Source organism: Ipomoea triloba, chromosome 1, assembly GCF_003576645.1.
Source record: "Ipomoea triloba cultivar NCNSP0323 chromosome 1, ASM357664v1".
NCBI classification, from domain to species: Eukaryota; Viridiplantae; Streptophyta; class Magnoliopsida; order Solanales; family Convolvulaceae; genus Ipomoea; species Ipomoea triloba.
The window spans coordinates 36,414,156-36,438,387 of NC_044916.1; the positions used below are offsets into that span (position 1 = coordinate 36,414,156).

At 37.5% G+C, this 24,232-nt stretch overlaps 4 protein-coding genes across 4 annotated transcripts; 2 read left to right on the plus strand and 2 right to left on the minus strand.

Moving 5' to 3' along the window:
• Positions 1-367: 367 nt before the first annotated feature.
• Positions 368-4,293, minus strand: LOC116022688 (mannose-P-dolichol utilization defect 1 protein homolog 2-like). The gene is made up of 8 exons (XM_031263518.1): positions 3,991-4,293; positions 3,021-3,174; positions 2,629-2,701; positions 2,411-2,477; positions 2,187-2,246; positions 1,207-1,267; positions 1,022-1,063; positions 368-763 (listed from the first exon to the last, which is right to left on the minus strand). Exons 1-8 carry the CDS (start codon positions 4,141-4,143, stop codon positions 660-662), a joined length of 714 nt encoding a protein of 237 aa, XP_031119378.1. The 5' UTR covers positions 4,144-4,293; the 3' UTR covers positions 368-659.
• A 3,036-nt stretch (positions 4,294-7,329) lies between these two features.
• LOC116022487 (transcription factor EMB1444-like) lies at positions 7,330-9,400 on the plus strand. The gene is made up of 8 exons (XM_031263211.1): positions 7,330-7,417; positions 7,558-7,696; positions 7,782-7,835; positions 7,938-8,069; positions 8,168-8,276; positions 8,393-8,434; positions 8,524-8,580; positions 8,658-9,400. The coding sequence occupies exons 2-8, from the start codon at positions 7,569-7,571 to the stop codon at positions 9,219-9,221; spliced, it is 1,086 nt and encodes a 361-aa protein (XP_031119071.1). The 5' UTR covers positions 7,330-7,417; positions 7,558-7,568; the 3' UTR covers positions 9,222-9,400.
• A 1,197-nt stretch (positions 9,401-10,597) lies between these two features.
• On the minus strand, positions 10,598-13,130 carry LOC116022323 (low-temperature-induced cysteine proteinase-like). The gene is made up of 5 exons (XM_031262977.1): positions 12,626-13,130; positions 12,174-12,409; positions 11,569-11,709; positions 11,035-11,493; positions 10,598-10,943 (listed from the first exon to the last, which is right to left on the minus strand). The coding sequence occupies exons 1-5, from the start codon at positions 13,095-13,097 to the stop codon at positions 10,830-10,832; spliced, it is 1,422 nt and encodes a 473-aa protein (XP_031118837.1). The 5' UTR covers positions 13,098-13,130; the 3' UTR covers positions 10,598-10,829.
• Positions 13,131-20,666: 7,536 nt separating this feature from the next.
• LOC116022502 (probable WRKY transcription factor 7) lies at positions 20,667-22,472 on the plus strand. The gene is made up of 3 exons (XM_031263236.1): positions 20,667-21,594; positions 21,687-21,812; positions 21,903-22,472. Exons 1-3 carry the CDS (start codon positions 20,810-20,812, stop codon positions 22,063-22,065), a joined length of 1,074 nt encoding a protein of 357 aa, XP_031119096.1. The 5' UTR covers positions 20,667-20,809; the 3' UTR covers positions 22,066-22,472.
• The last annotated feature ends 1,760 nt before the right edge of the window (positions 22,473-24,232 follow it).

A 24,232-nucleotide genomic window follows, 5' to 3' on the forward strand; every position in this document is an offset into this window, starting at 1 on the left:
ATATTTAATGGATGTCAATATAGTTTCTGCTGCCTGGTAAGCCAGCCTGCAATGTTTTTTATTTTTATTTCTCCAATATCTTGGGAGGGATGTAAAAATGCCATTTTGAATGGTGTTTGCTTATAGGTTCTGATACTTGAATCCAGTACATAGGAATCTGTTTTCTTTGCCTTCTTTGTTCATTCAAAGGAAACAATTGCTTTGTTTGTTACACCATGGGAGAGAAAAAAGAGTGGAGGGTCATCCATTTTGTGCTCTCTAGACACGCATTTCAGGGTTCTTGTTCATGAACTTTGCAATTTGCATTGCCTATTTGTTGTATTCTTTTAGTTCACACTTTCAGGTCGAAACTGCACTGCTGTCCTACTGCTGGTAACTCGTTCCATTTAGGTGTGTACCAAAGAGCACGAACATAACATAACAGTTGCATAATGCAGGAAGAATGAAATTCAAGCGGTTACAACATAAGATCTCTGTTGTTGGCAGTTTTGCAAATGAGCAAAACAGAAATAAGTAGTCCCCAACGAAAGTGTTGCAACTGAGCAAAATGGTAATAGGAAGTCCCCAACAAAAGTGCACCTTAAAACGCCATGGTTCTTGGCAGCTAAACTGGGCAATGAAATCAACCCATTCTATGTCCTGGCTTGCAGTTCTAACTTCTAATTTGTTTTCTTTTCCTTCTTTGGAGTTGGCTTCGCATAAAGGATGATTTGACTCAAGATGGTGCCATTCAACAATATACCAAGCACAGAACCCATAGCAACTGTAAAAATAACCAATCTTTAACAAATATGACAAAACTACAAAGCTCAAGTTTGACAGACACAAACTTATAAATGGGGAAATTTTTAACCTTATTTCAAGACACTACTATTCTTAAGGTTTAATTGTGACATTATTATACATTTATACTAAACCTTATTTTTGAGACACCATTATACTAAAGGTTAAACCTGGTGCATAAAGCAATAGCATCATGCAGGGTGATCAATTGAAAAGTGAGGGGGAGAGAGATACATACCACTCATTGGAGCTTTTTCTTGGATGCTGGTAAAAACTCTCACTGTTGGAGAAAGAAAAGAGAGATCTATTAGAATTGCAGGGTTTGCCTACAACAACGAATCATTTAGAATGAACTTACCCATGGAACCGGCAAAGTTCATAAAGAACGTTAAAAAGCTTAGCTGTCATTTAGAATGAACTTACCCATGGAACCGGCAAAGTTCATAAAGAACGTTAAAAAGCTTAGCTGTCCTGTGCTCTTATTCTGCACGAGAAACCAGAACAGAATGATGAACTCTTTGAGAATGAAAGCAGTCAGCTGATAAGAAAAATGAAAATGATAATTTTCAAGGTTCAAAGACTTCTTAAAATATCTATTTCTGTAGGAGGACACTATGCTTAGCTTATAAATCCATGTACTCTTTGAAATACGATATAAAATGTGTAACTGAATTGCAAAGGATGTCGAATCACGATAGTAACCAACGAGTCAAGGGCGGAGCCACGATATAAACAATGGGATCAGTTGGATGGAAACTGTTATATAATGGGGATTTGGGGGGTCAATCAGAACACTAGTTATGCTTTATCAGCCAACCCTTGGTGCACTGATACAAAATGAACCAATAAATAAACAAATAATATTATGAAAACATTCTTGAATACAACAACTTGTCACCTAAAATCTGACTTTTGAATTCAAAACCCTTGATAATGTAGTGTAGATCTGGCACCGAATTTTGGGGAAGGTTTCTGCAGAAATTTTGGGGGTAAAATAGGTCGGAAGGTATTACACTATTACCCTAGGTGGATTGAAGATTGGTTAAGTGTGGATGATGAGTCTGAACCGAAATATGGACAAGAACCAGAAATCTGAATCTCTATTACAGTAAATGGAAAGTGGTGGCGAACAAATAGTTAGCAGCTGCAGATTATTGTGTAAAATAAAAGGAAGCCTTCAAGTACTAAGATTTTTTCTAGGAAGTCAAAAATATAATTAAGGAAATGCATCCTCGTGTAAAAAGTCCACAAAGGTTCATAGCATAAAAAATTATTATAGTTTGTGTTCTCTAATCTCTAGCAATTAATATCATTTCAATCTACAGAAGATTATTAATTATTAGAGAGAAATGCACATCCAATATCATAGCGAGGAAAAAAAAAGGAAAAACTTGCATGCCTACCTTAAAGTTCTGCCATATCTGAGGAATTCTAGCAAAAAGGAATATAGCATACTGGGAAGCCTGAAAAGAACACAGACAGGAATTCAAACATTGAAGTCACTTTGAGTTCATTAATGAGAAAAGCTTGATTCTGTCGGAATGAGGATCCTAAAATGAAAAAAGAAATACAAAAAACAGAAGGCATAGGAATATCCATAAACATGGTATTAAAAGTCATTACTTACAAATAGAGCCTCAAAAAGGATGGGATCAATTTTTCCTGCTAAAATAGTTGGCGCTATACCACAGTATCTATTATTAGATCAGTAAGGAAATGCAAATGTTCGTCCCACTAAAAATAAAATTTTAAATATGCAATACCAGAGTAATGGCTGCAAACCTTGTGTACACTCTCAAATTCATTATAATACACAATTATCCAATAGAGTAGCAAACAGGATACAGCAGTGCGATCATCCATCTCTTTGTGCTCAACGGTTGAGAAAAATAATAGATGATTGCAACTAAGATTAACGCTGCAACAAGAAAAAAATGGTATTAGTGAAACTATGTTCCAACAGAGAACTATGATAGTAAAAACAATTAATTGCAACTTTTGGACTTCATTGCCTCGAGCCCACAAAGGAGTGGCTATCAACACAACACAACACAAGGGTGGGGCAAAAAATTCAAACTTTATGAAGAAAACATAAACTGCCTCACATGGAAAACAGTGCTTGCTTTGATAAAATGTCATAGTAAATAACTAAATACATGTGGTGACCAATAAATAAAACAATCAGACAAGTTCAAAACAGAAGGAGGTCGTTAACAAGAGATAAAAATACTATGTACCTTGGATTAGAAGAAATACATACTCGCCAAAAGCTGAAAAGGGAAGTCCTTTGTGAAGACAATATCCCAAGGCAATTGTGTAACCAAGTAATTCAAGCTCAAAGGCTACCACACTAAGCCCTCGGATGCTTTTGTGGCTCAGAATCTTTAATATCTGCAAATGGAGATCAGAAGCAGAGTGATACATGCCTACATAAAATGCTCTGTAGAAGTCCCTATTATGCTAAGAATAGAAACATAAGATCTGGACTGTAAGTCTGTAAGGAAGTAAATAGAGCTCTGTACAGAAATGATGTTTTTTAATGAAACACAAGGTCTAATACAATTGCAACGAACATCAACCACAAATCTCCACATGCCAAAATATGTCATGAATACCCATAGCCTCATGGGGTTAGAAAGAAACTTCAATAAGTAGTAGACAGAAGTTCATGTTACCATCCACAAGCATGGAAGACTTTAAGTCTTGAAGCGTACCAATCACTTATTAGTAAGGCCATTCCATAACATATTAGGCAGTAGTTTTGTGATTAGAACTTCTTAAATTCCCGGTTTCCATCTTTATCAATGAAAAACTGGCACACCAAAAAATTTTTTACCACCATTTTTCACTATATCATGCATATACTAAGAACCTAAAATATCTATGCCCAACCCAAATCTCCAGTAATAAGCTACCACAGGACTTCCTGGTTCCCTGAAAGGGTAAACTGGGTTCCTGGGTTCCTGAAAGTTCATATTTTTACTCAAACCAACTAGAAATTCAATCAATTAAAGCTCAATCACAGCAACTAACATAACCGGCTATCAAGGTCATACTGCATTGCTTTTAGCCAGACACCCATACATGGATCAAGAACTGACATCATTCAAATGTTCAACCTAATCTCTTTTGTAAATCTAGGATCATTCAAATTAATGCATAACAACAGAGCGATTGAATCTTTGCAGTGGCTATAAAGAAAAATACCTGAGGAAGCTTGACAGTGGTGGAGGCAGCGACGATAGCGTAGCCCAGTAGCTTTGATATTAATGGAAGCAAACAGTCCTTCTCGGGGAATTCGCCTTTGCTAACTGATCCAAACACACAGCTAAAGTCCATCCCAAGAAACTTCAACTCCATTGCGGTTCACCTGAAGACACACCAATCTTCAGTCTCCGAAATTCACAGAAAGATTGAACCTTTCGAATCTGCAATGCAACAATAATGAAGGGGAAGAACGCTTCAGAGCGCGGCAAATTATACTTCTCCTTGAGAAATATCTATTGCAGCGAAAGTCTTCTTCAATGCTGTAACTGTTGTACGTTTGTACTCCCGTATATTTCGAAAAAAATACTGCGTATAAAATACGGAGTTGAATGTCTGCATTTGGGCCCATAAATAGTCACATTTGTTAGTGATTCATTGGTCTATATTATATTTTGCCTTAAGCCCAATGGATCACTTTAGCAGGCCCAAATTTCACTGGACTCTCAGACTTCAAATCGCGATTCACAAAGTCACAACCGTCGTCAACTACCGTTAACAATCGAGAAGAACACCAGTTTCAACTGATCTTTCCTTGGCGCAAAAATCCCAAACATATAAAAAAAATTTGAAAATTAAAAGGCAAGTATGAACGTCGTCGTCGGCCGAATGCGGCGTCCGCCGTGCCGCAGGGGACCTAGTTGACGATGCAAGAGCTGACTCGCGGCTCCGACGAGTTCCGATCCTTCTTTCGCCGTCTCCCTGAGTTTGAATTCTGGTTCGTATTCCCAATCGTAGACTCTTTCTAATTGAAGATCCATAGATGTAGTTATGTTTACGTATAAATACTCGTAACATTAGGGGAATCAAATAAATATTTGCAATTCTAGTAGTGCCTGTATATGTATACTGCGATCTCGATTGTGGAGTTGGATAATTGAGACTCTACATGATGGATTTAAACTTTAGGTGAGAAATGATAGAAGCTCAATTGGCATTGTCAGGGATAGGATTTAGGAACATTACTGGTGGCTGGATAAATTGATGTAAAGAAGTCATGGATTTTGGTGCAGTGAGAGCAACTTCAATTGATGTGCAAGTGCAGGCAGAAGATGAGATTATTGGTGTATTAAGTCAATCAATGGTGAGAATGTGAATTTCTTTTAGGGAGGAGATCTTGTTAGAAAGTTGTGTTAGGAGAGTGATGATTTACTAGGAAGAGCTCAAGTAAATATGTGTGGAATTCATTTACTTATCAAAAGAAGGATCTGTAATTCATCGTTGAAATTTCATATTGAGAATATCAGCCTTTCCCTCGACTATCTGTGCATTTTTTTTCCTTGTTGATGGAAGATATATCTTCTCAGTGTCTTGATAATTATGGCTCAGCTCCTCCAACCGTGCAGAGATATCAATCTTTTTATGTGGTTCTGTATGCAGCTTATCTCCCTACGGGGATTTAGTTTTCCTTTTTGTGAATTGCCATGAAGGAATATGAATTATTTGAAGAGCACAAAAAGACGTCCATTATTGTGACACTATCTTGAAAGATAAGGGAAGGTATCAAGGTAGGGTTAAGTATCACTGGGGGATTTGGAAGATCTATACAGATAATTGTCCTTTTAGGTGTTGAATGCCCTTTTGCCTTCAGCTTATAGCTGTTTGGTGCCCTACCATGCCTGGTACACTCACTGGCTTAAACTCTGCACACACGCACACACGCACACACTTAGCTTCTTCAACTTGTGTTAACTAAGCTAGTTTGGGTCGCATCACCTTGTGATTTGTATTCCGGTTTTTGGATTAATGCCTGATGCACTGCACCTTGAAGTCGTATGATCTTAGTCTTTTGCAATGATACTTTATATGAATGGTTTGGTTTAACAGGTGAGTGAATGGGGTCACTTTCAACCACAGCCATTATGGATGCAGTGCTCTCGCTTGTAAAAAGATTGGTGGAGGACCACCATTGTCCATTTATTGATCTGGTGTGAGTGGCCAGACTCTCCCAACCTCACAAGTACGTACCAGCATTGGAATCTTGACCTCTTTTTCTCAGTTCAACCAATTTGTCTAAGCAAGAAGACCATGTTACATCAGTAGATGAACTGCTAAACACACTCTTTAGACAAATTGTGGGTATCTGTCTATAACTCTATATGAATTATGAACACATTTCATATATCAGCATATTAATTGAGATGTCTTGCAGCTTCTATAAATCTGTAGTGGTAACTGTTTTAAATTGCAGCTTTATGTGTTTGATGGCTACAGAAGCTTATGAAAATGTTGACCCTGTTGGGAGGGGAATGTGTGTTGATGTAGTGATGGGCATTAAGGGGTTGTAAGGTAGGAAATGTTTGGGGCTAACAAGTAGGGACTATAGACAATGTTTCAAATCAATATAAGGCTATTTTGGTGCATTTTGCCAAGTGATAAAACCTATTAGTCTTGGAGGACCACTTCAACCACAGACAAGCCGTTGTCTTGATGCCCCATCTTCTGTAGGCATCTTCCATTCTGAGCTCTTTTAATAACAAATCTCAAATAGTTTGAGGTTGCATTGGTACCAGGATATATGTATCTTGTTAGTTACCCATTTTTGGGTTGGCAAGATTGCCTTTAATACCCCTCGAAAGGGGTGGTTGAGTGAGTAGAGTAGGACTCTCGTATCTAAAAGTCACGAGTTCGATCCTGGCCAACACCTTATTCATTGAGTCACTTGTGTAGTTTGGACAGGAGTTAGGTTTTGCTACACCATGTCTAATTTGTAAGAATTTTGAGACTGAAACATTTAATCATAAACTTGAAAATTACTAAACCGATTTTAATAATATTATATTGTATAATCTTTTGCAAAGTGATTATGTATAAATTATTATCAATTTTGTGTAGGACTTAAACTTATAAATTTTGTCAACTTCTTAATTTTCAATTTGTACCATAACTTATACTTTGTAAGCTATATCATACTAGCTAACAAAATACTCCACATACATAAGCTAACTTCTTGTACCTTCATCTAAAGACGACATGACACGGTACACTAACATTAGAAAAGTTAGCACACACATAGTATAAAAAATGTTAAATTTTTATTTACTTTCTTAGAGTTTGTATTAACGGGAGGACCACTATCTTTAACATGGTACCAAATCTTCCAACCAAGTAGTTGCATTAGTACCCGCTTATCTAATAATCACTGTTAAATATCATGTGATCGGGATTTGTATAGTTGGAAAATTTAACTGTGGAAAGGTCGGCCCATCATTTTTTTCTTCACGCTCTATGCTTGGTTTAATAATAATAATAATAATACAAGCACAGAGGGTGATTAGTGGGAATGGAGTAAAAGTGGTGGCGGTCCTGCAATTCTCACTGGAGTGTGCATTTCACTCACGTTCCCCACGCGTGCCATTGCCATTGCAGTGTGAGTTCTTCTACCCTTTTGATTTTAATTGTGATTGGAAGAGAGCCATATTTAACATTGACATCAAGCTAAAGACTTTTAGCCTAGCTATGTGCTCTACATAGTCTCTCTCTAAAGACTGCATCTTTTGGATATGGAAGGTGGACTTCCCATGCTCAACTGTCTCTTGCAGCACACTCTCAGAAGCCTTTGTACATGCTCAGATTCTTCTTCCCCTTCCCCGAAATGGGTTTACGCTGTTTTCTGGAGAATCCTCCCCAGAATTTACCCTCCTCCAAAGTAAGCAGTTCTGCTGCAGAGCAGGAAAGGTCAAAAGAAAATGATGGTTTCTTAACATGGTGGCATTTCTTTGGTTATTTTGCAGGTGGGATCATGGAGGAAGCCTGCTTGATCGCGCGAAAGGGAATAAAAGGAATTGGTAATTACACTTGCAGGAGTAATGAGCATCTTGAGTTGTTGAGTTCTTTCCTGGTAATACTGATGATGATGATGGGAATTGGCATTTTGGTTTTTACTTCAGGATTCTTGTCTGGGAAGATGGTTTCTGTGATTTCTGTGAATGTGAACGGGCCGGGAGTGGATATGTGAAGGGAAGGTTTGGTGCTGATATCTTTTTCAAAATGTCTCATGAAGTCTACAATTTTGGTGAAGGGTGAGGCTCCATTTCCAGCTTCCTTTCTTGACTTTAGTTTGGCAGGGGGAAATGTTGATGATGATGATGTGAATTTTTCTTCTTTTTTTTTTTTCCAGATTGGTAGGTAAAGTTGCAGCTGATAACAGTCACAAATGGGTGTTCAGAGACAGCCAAACTGAGACTGATCCTTCCTTCATCTCTTCCTGGAATGTATCACTTGATCCTGTAAGCAATTAAAATCCCAGTTTTCGTCGAAACAAACCATGCAATTCAAGAATCAGTTCCTCACCATTCTTATTTCCCCCAAATTCATCTTTTTGTTTCATTGTTTAACATCTCAGCAGCCAAGAGCATGGGAGGTTCAGTTCAACTCAGGCATTCAGGCCAGTGGAGATTTCAGTATTAATTAATAATTTCTTTTTCATTCTAAAGATTACCAATTTAGAAAGTTTGTTTTACTTATGTTTGACAGACAATTGCAATCATATCTGTGAGGGAAGGCATCATTCAACTTGGCTCATTTTCTAAGGTCTCTCTCTTCATCTTCTGCAATCAACTTTTCTTCTTTTCTGTGACACCATTTTTGACAGCTTCTCTGTTTCACAGGTTGCAGAAGACCTTAATCTGGTAATAAACATTCAGAGGAAATTCAGTTATCTGCAGAGCATTCCAGGCATCTATGCAATACAGAGGCCATACTTGCCCCTCCAACATCCATACACATACAAGCCAAACACCCCCTCTACAGCAGCCATAGAAGCCTGCAAATCTGGCTATGAAACAGAAGACAAAAGAACAGCCCTGCTTAATACCCCTTCAAAAAGAACAAATCTTGAAGAACTAAACGAGTCTCCGGTTAAGTCAATGAACTTAGGCTATAACAGCCCACAAAATAATGCTCTTCCTTTCTGGTCCATTCCCCCCCTTTTCCCCTCCATGCCTTGCAGCCTTGGAGCCCTTTTATCAAAGCCATCATCCTACACTGCCCTCCACGTCCTCGACACGAATTTTACACCTCCAACCCGACCCAATGGGTGCACGGAATCATCCTCAAGAGACAACCGATTCCCTGACATGAAGATGGAGGCTAAAGACGAACACGACTCGTTACTTCTGAATCGGAGTTTGGAGGGTGGAAGGCAAGAACACCACCCACCAAATCCTCAATAATTAATGTTAATTAATATAACATTAGACTTGTCTTCACTTGTTAGATTGCATGATTTCCAAGTACGTAGCCTTTTGTTGCCTTGTTGGTTGGTGGCTTAACCTGTTAATAAAGTACTGTAATTTAATTTGCTTACATCCATGAAAGCGACCCACAATCTTTTATAATCTTATTTCTTCAATTCTTGATTCCCCCTTCCAGATTTCATGAAACCATGTCACCACATTCTTGATTCGTGCCATAATTGAAGGAGATAATAGTGCAAAGTCTGTCAAGCTAATCACAACTGATTACCAGCTGAAAACAACGTTAAAACGCTGTTAATTAATAAGCACAACCTATATCTTAAACTTTCTCTTGACGTTGCTGTACGTACGTGAAAAGTACATTAAAAACAAATTTTGTGCATATGGTGTTAGTCCCCGGAGCAATCCATTTGCTCAGGAAAATAATTGTCCTTGGGAGAGAATTCCAACCAGTTGGCACCGGTGTCGTATTCATTATTCAAGACTTTAGTACACACTACACATTATAACACATCACATCATCGTTTAGATCAACCCTGTGTTGATCTCTTGCCTACTTGATTCCCACTTTTTTTGGGCTTTTTTATACATCGGTTCTAGTTAGTCTTTTGCCTTATTGTGGCACAAGTAGCCCAACTTACACCTCGAGAGTCCAACTCCAATAATGTTAGAGGTGGGGTTCGAGTCGTCACCCTACAGCTTCTAGCTCTGACTGAGGTCATGTGATTAACCACTCATGTTAGTCCCACCGTAAAAATAAAAATAAAAAAAAATAAAAAATAAAAAACCCTAATTATCCACTAAAATTAACTGTTGCATTGAACCAGTAGAAATTGTGTAAATTTTCTTGGAGGTTATATGGGAAAAACAAAGAAGGGGCAGCAATGATAAATGAGCTAAAGAACAAGTTGTTGAACAGAGACAGCGGAAACCTCATCCGACAAAACGGATGGTCCATAGACTCAAGGTTGTCTGATATTTTTTTTTTTTTTCTGGGGAATTTGAATTTGATGTTTAAATGAGTTGTGATGTGTATTACAGGGCATAAGAGGAGGGCCCTTAGCTTAGAAGGATGTGACTTTATTTGCTGATATGAAATATCAATTCTTGGACAGTTAATGCCAACCTTAACAATTTCCAACATAAAAAAGCATAGCCAGTCTGGCTATAATAAATCTCAAATCTTTTTCATTTTCATAAAAAAGATGTCTTCTGAGTGAAGTTTGTTTTGTGATCCTAACCTAACCGAACCAATTTAAGTTATTCATAGTTGGTTGGTTCAAATCGAAAATGCCAATAGACAGCTTTCACAAAGAGTTGAACTTGAAACGGTGTAATTATAAAGTCAATTGTCCGACCAATTCAGCTGGGATTGCTCTTTCTTTTTCTAAGGGGGATCACATAAAATTAATCACAATAAGCATATTATGAAAGAAAAATATTATCAATATCTGAATACTTGGTTGAAGAGGAACTGAATTCAAGAGAATACATACAATAGTAGAAACAAGCAGTAAAATAGACTGCAGAAAAATAATGCACACTTTTCCTTCCCCACTCCACTGCTTTCAAACTGGAATATAATCAATTCTCAAGAACTGATGCTTTGATGCTTTTCTTTCCCTTATCACTAAAAGCACCAATCGGTTGAGCTCGGATGCGCTTCATCGCCTTCACTCCAAGCGGGTTATTCTTGCTCTGCATCGTCAAATATGTTACACACACGTTAATAAATACTGACACTGCACATTTATGTTTATATATTATATGCTGAAATAACGTCACCTACCATCGAGCAGGTGCCTTGCTTAACATCACAAACAGGGTACTCATTAGGGCAGCAACTGTAATGGTCATCACAGCAGATTGCATTTTCAAGAGGGCAACATCCCCAAGCAAAACAGAAGTCTCCTACTGTGAAAACACAGCAGCAAGTGGTGCTAGCCGGGCACTCGTCGTATTCGTCACACACGGTGGGGGGCTTAACCGGAGACGGAGGAGATGGAGGGGCTGGAGGAGGGTGGGGAGGATTCCCACCTTTCTTGATAGGGTAAGATGGCTCAATGGCAATGCCACACAACCCGGCTTTCGTGTTCACATTACGGTGCATTCTCACATAGCCCTTTTCTCCCCAGTGTGAACCCCATGAGTTCTTGACAATCCAGTAGTCCAGGCCGTTTTCTGTGCCGTATCCGACAACAGTCACGCCGTGGTCCAAATTGGTGCCACACGGTCCAGTGAATACTCCCTGGAAATACACAAATATCATCTATGTTCTGAGAACATACATAAATTGAGAAAAGATAGAATGGAATGTTGTTACTGATTCATAGAACTGGAAGGCCATGCCGGCAGCTTCAATGGCAACGCTAACGGGCTGATTTGACACAGCCGTCTGCAGCGCTTTCTCGTCATTTCCAGGAACATCTTCGTAGCTATCAATGGAAACTGCGTTGACAGTTCTCTGCAGAGACAAATTATACAACAAAATCAGTCTTTTTTTGAGTGACTAGAGAACCGGCAACCACTACCAAAATTCACTGAGTAAATTTAAGTTATTAAGTTATTTGCCTTATGATCGTAACTGACAAAAGTTCATAAATAAATAAGTCATTTTAGTGGACAAATGACTATAAGGAGTTAAATAATCAATTTAAATTGTTCATAACCTTGGTTTAAATGAAAAAGACAATAAATTTTTTATAGAAGTCAAATCGTGAGATTACTAAGTCAACAATATGACCAACTTGATTGGAATTATCCAAAACTCAGTCTCATGTTATGATAAATTGACTAAGGGAGTAAAATCTCCATCATAATATATTAAAGAAAGAAATAAAAAATGTGACCTATATTTTTGTAAATGAATTAAAATATGTCAAGTGAAGAATATCAATATGATAGACTGATAAATTGTTGAATACTGACTTTCAATTGGTCGCAGGTACCATCCTTGGCGGTGTATGGGTAATCTTGCTCGGTGTCAATGCCTCCATTCTTGATTATGAACTCAAAAGCATAGTCCATTAAACCGCCATTGCAGCCCTTATTATATGATATATCGCAATCCACCAGCTCCTGCTCTGATAACGAGATCAATTCCCCACTCACAATCTGGTTTATACCTTCCACCGCCGCCACCGCTGAGAATGCCCAGCATCCCCCTGTTAATTTCATTAATCCACTCATTAATTTTAACTACCCAAACTCTAAACCAAAACATATATACATTTTATTAATAACCCAACCAAGTTAGTTAGACTAATAACTTAGTCAGTATAAAATTTCAAATTCAATTCAACTTATTAGGCTTTATCTTATAGATATAAGACAACTTATACTGATTTATTTTCTTGTGATTCTTCAAGGATTAATATTACCACAGCCCCCTTGATCTTTGACCTCAGTGACGGCGCCTTTAGTCCTCCAGTCGACGGAGGCCGGCAAGCTTTCGCCGGCTTTCGGAGCGTACCGGTGGCTTTTCTTCCCTGAGATTCTCCGGCGAGAATGATCGGTTTTGGTGCCAAGAAACGCAGACCGGTACTCGTGGTTGGTGAGATCGGCGAAGCGGTTCAACCCAAGCTTATATGTCCGGTTTCCAATACTGTTTTGCTCGTCGATGAACCTAAGATTATCCTTAAAGATTCCGAACCGCTGCTCCTTTTCTCCGACACCGTTGTACTCTTTTCCGTGCTTAACCACCCACGACTCGTACAAAGCCATGACCTCCTCGTCGGTCCTGCCCTGCCCTCTCGTCGGATGTCGGTCGTCGTAGGTTATGATCGACATGTCCTCCGCCGCCAAGGAAACGGCGGCGAACACAAACATTAAAAGAATCGAAAGATTTGCCATGGCGAATCAGAGCGAGGAGAAAAATGGAGAACGGGTGAAGTGGCTATGTAAACTATAAATAAGACGATGGCATTAGCTTGTAGGATTAGAAATTGGATGCGACAACGACAATTATACTTAAAATAATTACGAGTGTTGTTTACATCAACCAAATCGATGTCTTTAAATGACAATATTCATCCACAGATCATCAACTACGTACTTCTTTAGTGCTTTATCATTAACAAAACATGCACGCAGTTACGCAGAAACAAATTAAATGAGGCTGCATGAATATTTTAATGCTGTATTTTCATCAGTAAATTAATTTAGATTGTTTATAACAAATAGGTTCAAAATAAGAAAATCACTAGATAGTTAAACTCAAATTTTGAATCTTATGGTTACCAAATTAACTGCTGATCAGCAACTTGAAACATATTGTATGTTATCAAATCAACTGGTCCACCAACTTGGTTGGGGTTGTTCTTGATTCTTTATAAATTGATTAGAGTCTGGGGGGTTAGTTATAAATATGTAAAATATTGAAAGTGCTGTAGTTTTTGATGATATGGTATACGAAATTGAATTTAGAAAAATGCATTAAAATGTACTGTTACCAACCTGAATTGATTTATGAATTATGAGTGATCTACAGGCCAGTTCATTTACCTTATCACTCCGTACTATTTTTTATTTCGTTTTTGGTAAGTTGATAAGGGATTGGTGAAGGCTGAAAGTTAAGCATAGATATGGAGAGATGGATTCTACAATAAGATGTAAAATCATTGCCCCGTACATATTTTATTGTCTCAAAATAGATTCTACAATAAGATGTAAAATCATTGCTCCGTACATATTTTATAGTCTCAAAATAGAGTAGTCATGTCTGGTAAAATTTTTCCATGCATGGTACATTTTTAATATATTAAAAATACATTATTTGATAATATATAAAATAATATGCTTTTAGTATACTAAAAATATATCTTTTAATTATGTTTCACATAATTATTCCATGGTTCATGGAATATTGTATTAGAATGTCACCGGTTCAATTCTTACTAATACATTTTTTATTGAGTCCATAACATTTTTAAATGCAAGAAGTATTAGTAGTAATTGATACCTTCAAGTTTTCTTAAACTTTTAGCTTTATTTGTTTAGTGGGATAGGAGTGATTTTTCAAGGGCAAATTATTCTGGGTGAATCAAAAATACACAATTTACATATCGAATGTTTTTAATTTAAATTATAAACATTCAGTATGTAAATGGACACGAACACACCTGGTAAGATAGACCCGGGTCAATGGTAATACTAGATTCACGTGAATATATGAGCAATTTACACCTTGTTGGGGGCATTTTCCAATTCTGGGCATGTATAGATGCACATATATAGGAATTGGTCTCATAGACTCATATATAGCCCAATAAAACTAAATCAAAATAACATCCAATGGGCCAATATAATGGGTGGGTTTGCTGTCAGAACCACATCAATCATGGGATTCCTCTGTCATTCACTTTTTTTTTTCTTTTTTCTTTTAAGAAAAAAACATAAATTAATTAAGAAAAATTCAGAGCATTGCAAAGAAAGAAAACTACTTCTTACCATCAGTCATAGAAGTATACTTCCGAGCAAGTAATGAGTAACCTAATTTGCTCTCCATCTTCACGGCATTTGATTGAAAGGAATGAATTAAGAGGGAAAGAAATTGTTATTCTGTGGAAAAAATAAAAGTGGAAATAAAGTATGAATAATTCAAATTACAATTTTTAGTAGGCATGAATAGAATTTCAGGGAATTAAAAGAAAAAGATTAAAATGCCCTTGATAATACAGAGTAATAATTATAATAATAATCAAGGGTAATGTTGTAATTTTAATTCACCACCGAATTAAAATTCATAGGGATAGTCCTATGAATTTCATTTCCATGCAATTCTCTCTACCCAAACAAAGTAATTATATCCGTCATAAAGAATTAGACTCTAATTGAATTACAACTATAGCCTACCAAAGAAGTCTTAATGCCCATTCACTGTAACATTCTTCAATTACATTCCTAATATGAGAGTATAGACGTATAGTGCATCTGAGCATTTAAAGGAAAAAGAGGTACGTGGATGCTGCCCATAACATAGTTCCACGAAACATGCATGATAATTATATGGTTTGACCAACTATAAAACTTGTCGTGAAAGAGATTAAAGCATTGGGTTGTTTCATGTTTTCCGCGTTCATATATATCCACAAATAGTGAGGTAAGATGATTGAATTACATTATTTGTGGCAAAGAATGATCATATGTGGTCAAACAAGGTGCCAAAACACTATACATAATCCAAAACCCTTTCGCATCATATCAATAATATAATAAAGATTGGATTTTTCTCATCACCGAAAAACAGAAAATGAATATAGATTTCTCAAAAAGCATGACTGAGTATTCGAGTGGGTAAAGTGTTATTTTTGTATCAAAAGTCGAAAATTAATTTGATTTTTGCTAACATCTTCTCGATCAAACTTGTCATACGGGATTTTCTTAGTGTAATAATTTATACCTTTCTTGTGTGGTTTACATGTAGGCTATTATACACGAACGAACTCGAAAGGGGTAAAACATGATTATCGTATTGCCAACACTCCATGCATGGGGGTAGAACCTTGAAGGTCACGTCAAATTATGAGTTTAATTACTATCAACACTCATTTTTTTGTCAAACTTATCGCACCAGAAGGCCGGCCCACAAGTTCAAATCACATCATGAGTTCAATTATTTCTGCCAACATTTTCTCTTGATTGAATGTATCGTTCAATTCCTGCCAACACTCTCTCTTGGTCGAACTTGTCGCATAGGATTTTTCTAGTACAATTTACAATTTGTCTCTCATGTTTTGTTTGTGAGTTATTACACATAATTATACTCCTATAACATTTCCAATTATTAGTCAAACTAATTATTTCTTCTATGTTTGTTTTTTTAATATTTAAAATTTAATTTTTCGTAGTACTTTTAAAATAATTTCTAAATATACAAATATATACACTAATAAATAATAATAAACTCGTTTAAAAAAAATAAACTTAATATTATGAAAAATGAGTAAACCGTAAAACGTAACTTCAATCATGTCTTGTTCTTTTTTTTTTTTTTTTTTAAAACTCAATCATGTCTTATTAGTTGAACTTGACACCCAAAATAGGACGGATGAGTAGTTAATTATAATATAGCTTAATCTTTCAATTCGAATGGCATTTTCCATTTGTTCATACATTCATGTAGCCGGTTAACGTGTAGTTTGATTTCATTCGTAAAGATTCCAGACTCTAATTTTCAAAGCCCAAATAACCAAGTCAAAAGTTGGTCTCCCTTTTTAATTTCAACTTTTATATTTTTATCTTTTCATTTTGTTTTTTTTTTTTCCCCAATAATTTCAACCAATTTCTAATATTGATCAAGGACTCAAAGTTGACCAAACTAAATATCTTTATACTATTATTTTTTATTATTTTATATTTGTACAACATTTTTACAACTTTATGTGATGGTTACTATCGTCACAAATTTGTATGTACATAATATACATAACTTCAATAATTTTATATTCATTACAATTGATAAGGTTATACAGCAACTCTGCTATTACTATAACTCGAGAGCCAACCAAATCATGACATATTCTAATTTTTTAATGTTGTCGACAAATAGGTCATTTACGTTGTCATTGCACCATAATCACATCAGGGTCTAACACATATCTCATCAATCTAAACCACCAACATCACACCACCACAACGTTGGATCTATATGTGAGAGTTAGGCATGTGCCTCCCGATCTTTGTTGAGGGATTTGATTTCCTAGTTTATTAATACACTTCTGGACATTTATAGACCCTCCAAAGTTCATCTTACATTTTAAAAGGTTATACTCTTAAACTCAAATATCATTAATAAATATACCAATATTCTACTCCTAATACTAACATAGATTCAACAATATATATTATAAGGTTTCAAATTCGACCCACCGTGTGAACTGTCTATTGGTAGGACCAATTTGACTTAAAATACATTTTTACACTTCTGGACATTTATAGAGCCTCCCAAGTTCATCTTACATTTTAAAAAGTTATACTGATACGATCCCACATCGGCTCCACAAGAGATTGTGGAGTGGTACTTAAGTTGGGGCCAAACCTCCACTCATGAGCTAGCTTTTGTGGTGAAGCCGTCGCGGACGTCGGCTTCTCAAGGGGTGGGCACTGATACGATCCCACATCGGCTCCACAAGAGATTGTGGAGTGGTACTTAAGTTGGGGCCAAACCTCCACTCATGAGCTAGCTTTTGTGGTGGAGTTATGGTCTTGGCTTGAGTGCCGTATCATTGATGCTTTCATTGAGAGGCCGGAGTGTGGTGGGAAAGGGCTGAGTGCCGTATCATTGATGCTTTCATTGAAAGGCCGGAGTGTGGTGGGAAAGGGCTACCTGGAAGAGGGCTACCCGGTGCTTGATAAGGTTTCATTGAGAGGCCGGAGTGTGGTGGGAAAGGGCTACCTGGAAGAGGGCTACCCAGGGCTACCTGGAAGAGGGCTACCCGGTGCTTGATAAGGTTCAAAGGGAACCGAGAAGAGTCCGGAGTGAAAGCTATCCAGAGTGAAGCCATCCACTCTTCCGGTGCCGGCCTAGCGGAGGGGGCGACCTAGAAAAGGGCTACCTGGTGCTTGATAAGGTCTAGAGTGAAGCCATCCAAAGGGGAAAAACCTGGTGCCGAGAAGAGTCTTCCGGTGCCGGCCTAGCGGAGGGGGCGACCTAGAAAAGGTCTTCCGGTGCCGGCCTAGCGGAGGGGGCGACCTAGAAAAGGGCTACCTGGTGCTTGCTAGCGGAGGGGGCGACCTAGAAAAGGGCTACCTGGTGCTTGATAAGGTCTAGAGTGAAGCCATCCAAAGGGGAAAAACCTGGTGCCGAGAAGAGTCCGGAGTGTGAGCCGTCTAGAGTAAGCCGCCGCGGACGTCAGCTTCTCAAGGGGTGGGCAATGATACGATCCAACATCGGCTCCACAAGAGATTGTGGAGTGGTACTTAAGTTGGGGCCAAACCTCCACTCATGAGCTAGCTTTTGTGGTGAAGCCGTCGCGGACGTCGGCTTCTCAAGGGGTGGGCAATGATACGATCCCACATCGGCTCCACAAGAGATTGTGGAGTGGTACTTAAGTTGGGGCCAAACCTCCACTCATGAGCTAGCTTTTGTGGTGAAGCCGTCGCGGACGTCGGCTTCTCAAGGGGGGGGCAATGATACGATCCCACATCGGCTCCACAAGAGATTGTGGAGCGGTACTTAAGTTGGGGCCAAACCTCCCCTCATGAGCTAGCTTTTGTGGTGAAGCCGTCGCGGACGTCGGCTTCTCAAGGGGGGGGCAATGATACGATCCCACATCGGCTCCACAAGAGATTGTGGAGTGGTACTTAAGTTGGGGCCAAACCTCCACTCATGAGCTAGCTTTTGTGGTGGAGTTAGGGTCTTGAAACTCGATCTCACATCATAATCTCCCATATGGGGGATCTACTATATGCTATCTAAACACAAAGTGTTTAGCAACTTTACCATAAATCTAATTAACCTATCAATAATCAATATAACAACAAATATAAATTGTCATTCAAATTTATGGACTTTTGGCTTGACTTTCTCAATATACTACAAAAGATTATTCGAGTCAAGTGCCTATTAAAAAATGATAAAATGAAAAGGTGGGATTCTTAATCTTCACTAATTTTGATTTGTTAATTCGTTAGTGCATTCACACATCGATGAAAATGATGAAGATAGGGATGCGAAGTAACTTGTAAATGAGAAAAAGTATCTTCAATCAATTAGCCCCAAAGAACATACAGTCGTTGAAAGCAGTAGTGGTTAAAGGTGTGAAAAGGAAACCTCCATCCCTTTAATCATTATGATTTATTGGGACTCGAAATACAATTCATTTGAACAAATTAATTAAAGTTTTATTACCTATCTCAAAAGAGATGATTGAAAGAATATAACATAATTTTCATATAAAGATGTTACGAATTTAAATTTTATAAATATTATATAATTTAGCCCATTATGTGTGAAAAAAATTAATTTGATTTATAAAAGAAAAATGAGAATAGGATGGGAAAAAGTCAAAAAACAATGCCACCCTCCTCAAGGAAACGAATGGAACGATGAAAAGAAAAGAATCCGATGTGAGTTGTAACCTTTCCACTTTCAACTTGCCCACAGTGCGTCCGGTTTCCGGTAAATATAACATCCACGTAGGCCCAGTTTACTCTGCAAACTATACCGTGTACTATGGTCCAAAACTGTCCGCGCTGTTCATACCGTTATGTGTAAAGTAATTATATTTGTGTAACATATTCAGTTTCATTTTATATATACACGGCACTTTCATTTCAACACAACTACAATTTTATTTCGATATTACTACAGTTTCATTCGACATTATACACTTAAATATATGAAATTGTTATTCAATTTCATTTTATATACACTATAATTTCATTACAACACAACTACAGTATCATTTTCATATAACTACAGTTTCATTTGACAATAGACTCTCAAATATGTGAAACTGTTATTCAATTTCATTTTATATAGATTCACTGTTTTAAGTCCAATATATATTAGTCTCATGATTTATGTAGGATATGCAAATTAAAAATATATGACAAAAATAGAATTAATTTTAGCAGAGGTCATTTGTCTTTGATGACAATTCTAATTTTAGTTCAAATTATTATTTTTGCTATTTAACACTCAAAATTATCATATTTTGGACACTTTTGAATTTTTTGATGACTTTTCCGGTGAAATCCTATTTTAGATAAGAGTATTTTCATCTAAAATACCCTTGCTTAAAATAGGGTTTCACACACAAAAAAGTCATCGAAATGACTAAAAATGTTCACAATATGATAGTTTAGAGTATTAAATGACAAAAACGATAATTTGATACTAAATTTAAAATGGCCAGCAAAGACAATGAAAATCCGCAACTCACAAAATATTACAAAATTTAAAGCAAAATATTTTAATTAATTGATTTGATGCATACTCAAAAAAGAAAATTGATTTGATGCAAAATATTGTAATTACTCGGAAATAATGCAAATAATATTTTGGTATAATAAATTAGTGATGGCTGTAGTGATTAAAAGGCGTGAAATGGTCAACTCTGCCTAGCTGGCACCAGCAGTCCAACCTTAATGCCTTTCACATTTAACACCCTGCTTTTACCGAGTCTTTCTTTTAACGGTCAATTACTCTCCTTTTGACTTTCGTCTCCCAATCTCCTCCACCGGATTACCCCTTATTTACTCGGTTTGGTCAATGGCCTTAAACCATTTAATCTCCCATCCACCCTCCACGTGGAGCCCTCCCATTAGCCATTGTCTTTGACTGCAATAAAGTCAGAAGCGACAGGTCAGTAAACAATATTTTCAACAATTAAGAAAAACCCGAGGAGATAGAAAGAGAAAAGGTAGCATCTTAAGTTTGACTCCGCTTTCTCTCTCTTCTACATCTTCTCTATTTTAATCGCCTTGGAGTTGGGTTCAATTTGCTGATTCTCTCTCCCTCTCTCTCTCTCTCAAACCCTTTCTTCTTCTCTCTTTCTTTTTGACTCCAGAGTTTCAGAGATCTTTAATTTGAGGGGTTTTTGGTTTATGGTGGAATAGATATGGCTGTAGAGTTGTTGTCTAGTTACAGGAACAGCGGTTTCGCCGCTAAGATGGAGGAAAACGCCGTCCAGGAGGCGGCCGCGGCTGGGTTTCAGAGCGTTGAGAAACTTATCAGATTGCTTTCTCAATCGCAGCCGCAAGTTAGTGGGTTTTCGCCGCCGATGCCGCCGGCGACGGCGGCCGGGGAAGGCTCCGCGGATTACCAGGCGGTGGCGGACGTGGCGGTGAGTAAGTTTAAGAAGTTTATTTCGTTGCTGGATCGGACCCGGACGGGTCACGCTCGGTTCCGGAGGGGTCCGATTTGTAACCCTCCTCCGGCTCAGAAGAAAATGGATCAGGAATCGGAGCTCGGGGCATCGGGTCAAACCCGGGTCGTCGAGAACTCCGAGAAGGCGCACACGGGTTCCTCCAAAATGTATTCTCCGCCGCCGATTCAACGATTGCCGCCGCTCCCGCACAACCACCACCACCTTCTGAAGAACGGGCCGGCGCCGCCGGCGCCGGACCGGAAAGAATCGTCGACCACCATCAATTTCTCCGCCTCCCAGGCCACATCCTCGCCGGGCTCTTTCATCTCATCGCTTACAGGCGACACAGAGAGCTTACAACCTTCACTTTCCTCTGGTTTCCAGATAACCAATCTCTCCCAGGTCTCGTCGGCCGGCCGTCCCCCTCTGTCCACGTCATCGTTCAAACGGAAGTGCAATTCAATGGACGATTCGTCCCTAAAGTGCAGTAGTGCTGGTGGGTCAGCCTCAGGACGTTGCCATTGCCCCAAGAAAAGGTAAAGTCAACGCTAAGAAACCATTATCACATCTAATTATCAACTCATTGACCATAAACTTTACCATTAACGTCTAATTTCATCCTAATCAGGAAATCAAGAGTCAAAAGAGTGGTTAGAATCCCTGCTATCAGCATGAAGATGGCTGATATTCCCCCAGACGATTTCTCCTGGCGAAAATACGGCCAAAAGCCCATCAAAGGCTCCCCACATCCTAGGTAATCTATTTAAACTCCAATCATATTCCATAATTAAACTTTTAGTTAAAATAGAACACATGATCTGATCAATTTATGTTTAAATTTCAGGGGATATTATAAGTGTAGTAGCGTACGAGGATGTCCGGCGAGGAAGCATGTGGAACGGGCACTGGATGATCCGACGATGTTAATTGTAACCTACGAAGGAGAACACAACCATTCGCAATCAATCGGGGACACTCCGGCCTCCCTAATCCTCGAATCATCTTAACCGTGGATCATCACGCGGTCCTCAAATCCAACGGCGCAGAGCTACGGAACCAAACCAAAGCGTCTAGTTTAGTCGAAATCAAATCAAGGCCGTCCAAGATTCAGACGGAATATGACAAAGGGACTTGCACAGTCGGTCAACGCTGCTGGTTCCTACCATATGATTTGTTCCATCCTTTGCCGTTGAAAAAAAAAATACCAAAAAAAAGGAAAATTAAAGAAAAGAGGATTTGGTGGGAATTGAATCATGCAAGTAGTGGGTACTTTGCATATTGTATGTTTTCCTAACAATATTATTATACAGTACGTATCTTATTCAAAACGCTTTATTTTATTCTTTTAATATATTGTTTTAGTTAATTGTTAAATGTTATGGCTAGCTAGTCAATGGAGTATTTGATTAAAGAATATTTTAATCACAACGTGCCGTAAGTGGGACGATTGGCAATTTACTTTGGTATATGAGAAGGGATTAGGTATTCCATCACTATAAGTTATTATATATTATGACTTTAATATATGATATACTAATAAAATTTTGCCTTTCAACACAATCAACGAAAAAAATGACTCCTTACACTTTTGTCCCCAAGTCAAATAACGCGTTTCTCAATTTATTTATAAGCCTTTAAGGTCACACTTGTGTGAGACCGCCTCACGGATCTTTATTCGTGAGACGAATCGGGTCGGGTCAAAGCACTATACAAATGTCATACTTATGTGCTCAAATATAACACTAATTAAAGAATACAATTTTTGTTACTTATAAGACAAAAAGTAATACAATTTTCATAATAAGTAATGTTGACAAGTGCTCTTTACTTATAAGGGAAGTATAATACTTTTGTGGAAAAATGTAATACTTTTAAATCGAATGTAAAAATATTGTATTTTCCCTTAAAAGTATTACATTTACCCTTATAATTAACAAAAATTTTATTCTTGATTAGTATTACATTTGAGCATAGAAGTATGACATTTGTTCATATAAGTGTTAAACTTGCATCCCGACCTGACCCGACCCGTCTCATGGTGAGACGATCTCACACAAGTTTTTGCCATCCTTTAAATATAACAATGTCAAATTTATACATCTTTTTGTTGGTGCTTGGTACAATCAACACTACAAGAAAAAATGCAAATAAACAACGGTTAAAAATTACGGAGTATTATCTTTGAGGTAAAAATTTTGTTGTTGAAACCAATGTTATTGTAAGTCCCGCGCAAAAATAACAATTTTTAACCGTCATCTATTGAGTGTTGTCAAAAGTCACGCATATAGACAAATGTTTTTAATTGTTGTCTTATATATATCAAAGACAACAGTTAAAAATTGTTGTCTATTCGAGTGTTGTTGAAATTTATTTGTTGTCTTATACTTTTGCTTTTATATTTATATGTTTTTCTAGCTTTCCGTGTTTTTCATTATGTGCAACCCTAAATTGCAACAAATTACATGAACATATTTTCTATGCTTATTACAGTGATATGAATAGTATCTTTCAAAGTACATGGTAGCTGATGGCAGAGATTAGATTGAATTATAAGGGCAGGACTGGATTAATGAATGTGATTTGTTAGGTATAGTCGTATATATATATAAATAAAATAATCATTAAATATATCAAAAAATATTATTTATTTTTTGTCAATGAATAATATAATGGAGGGTAATTGGGTAAAGAATCTTGAGATCATGTGTGGATTTGATTGGTTTTGTGATGAGGAGTCTCTGGAGATCTACTCATTGACCAAACACCATAATTTGGGGGGGAAAGTCAAAGGGGAATAGTGGTGGTGATAATAGCTTGTGAGCTTTTGTTTATTAAAGTCTACAAAATGTTCAATGATATGAATCAACCACTGTTTGAATTTGTTTGTTTCCTATGTTGTATAATAATAATAATAATAACAATAACAATAATAATAATAATAATAATAATAATAATAATAGACTTAGCACCTTAGGATAATAATAATAATAATATATCGGAGCGTAGCTCAACTGGTCCGTCAATACAAAATAAGTTGAGAAGTTTTGCTTTGTCAACAGTTGTAGAACGCTCTGAACACTAGTATACAAGTATGATAGTATGAGACACATTATGCGATTTACCTCTTCTACAAGTCACCGGGGCAAGCGGGAGTGGTGAGGGCAAAATGGGAAT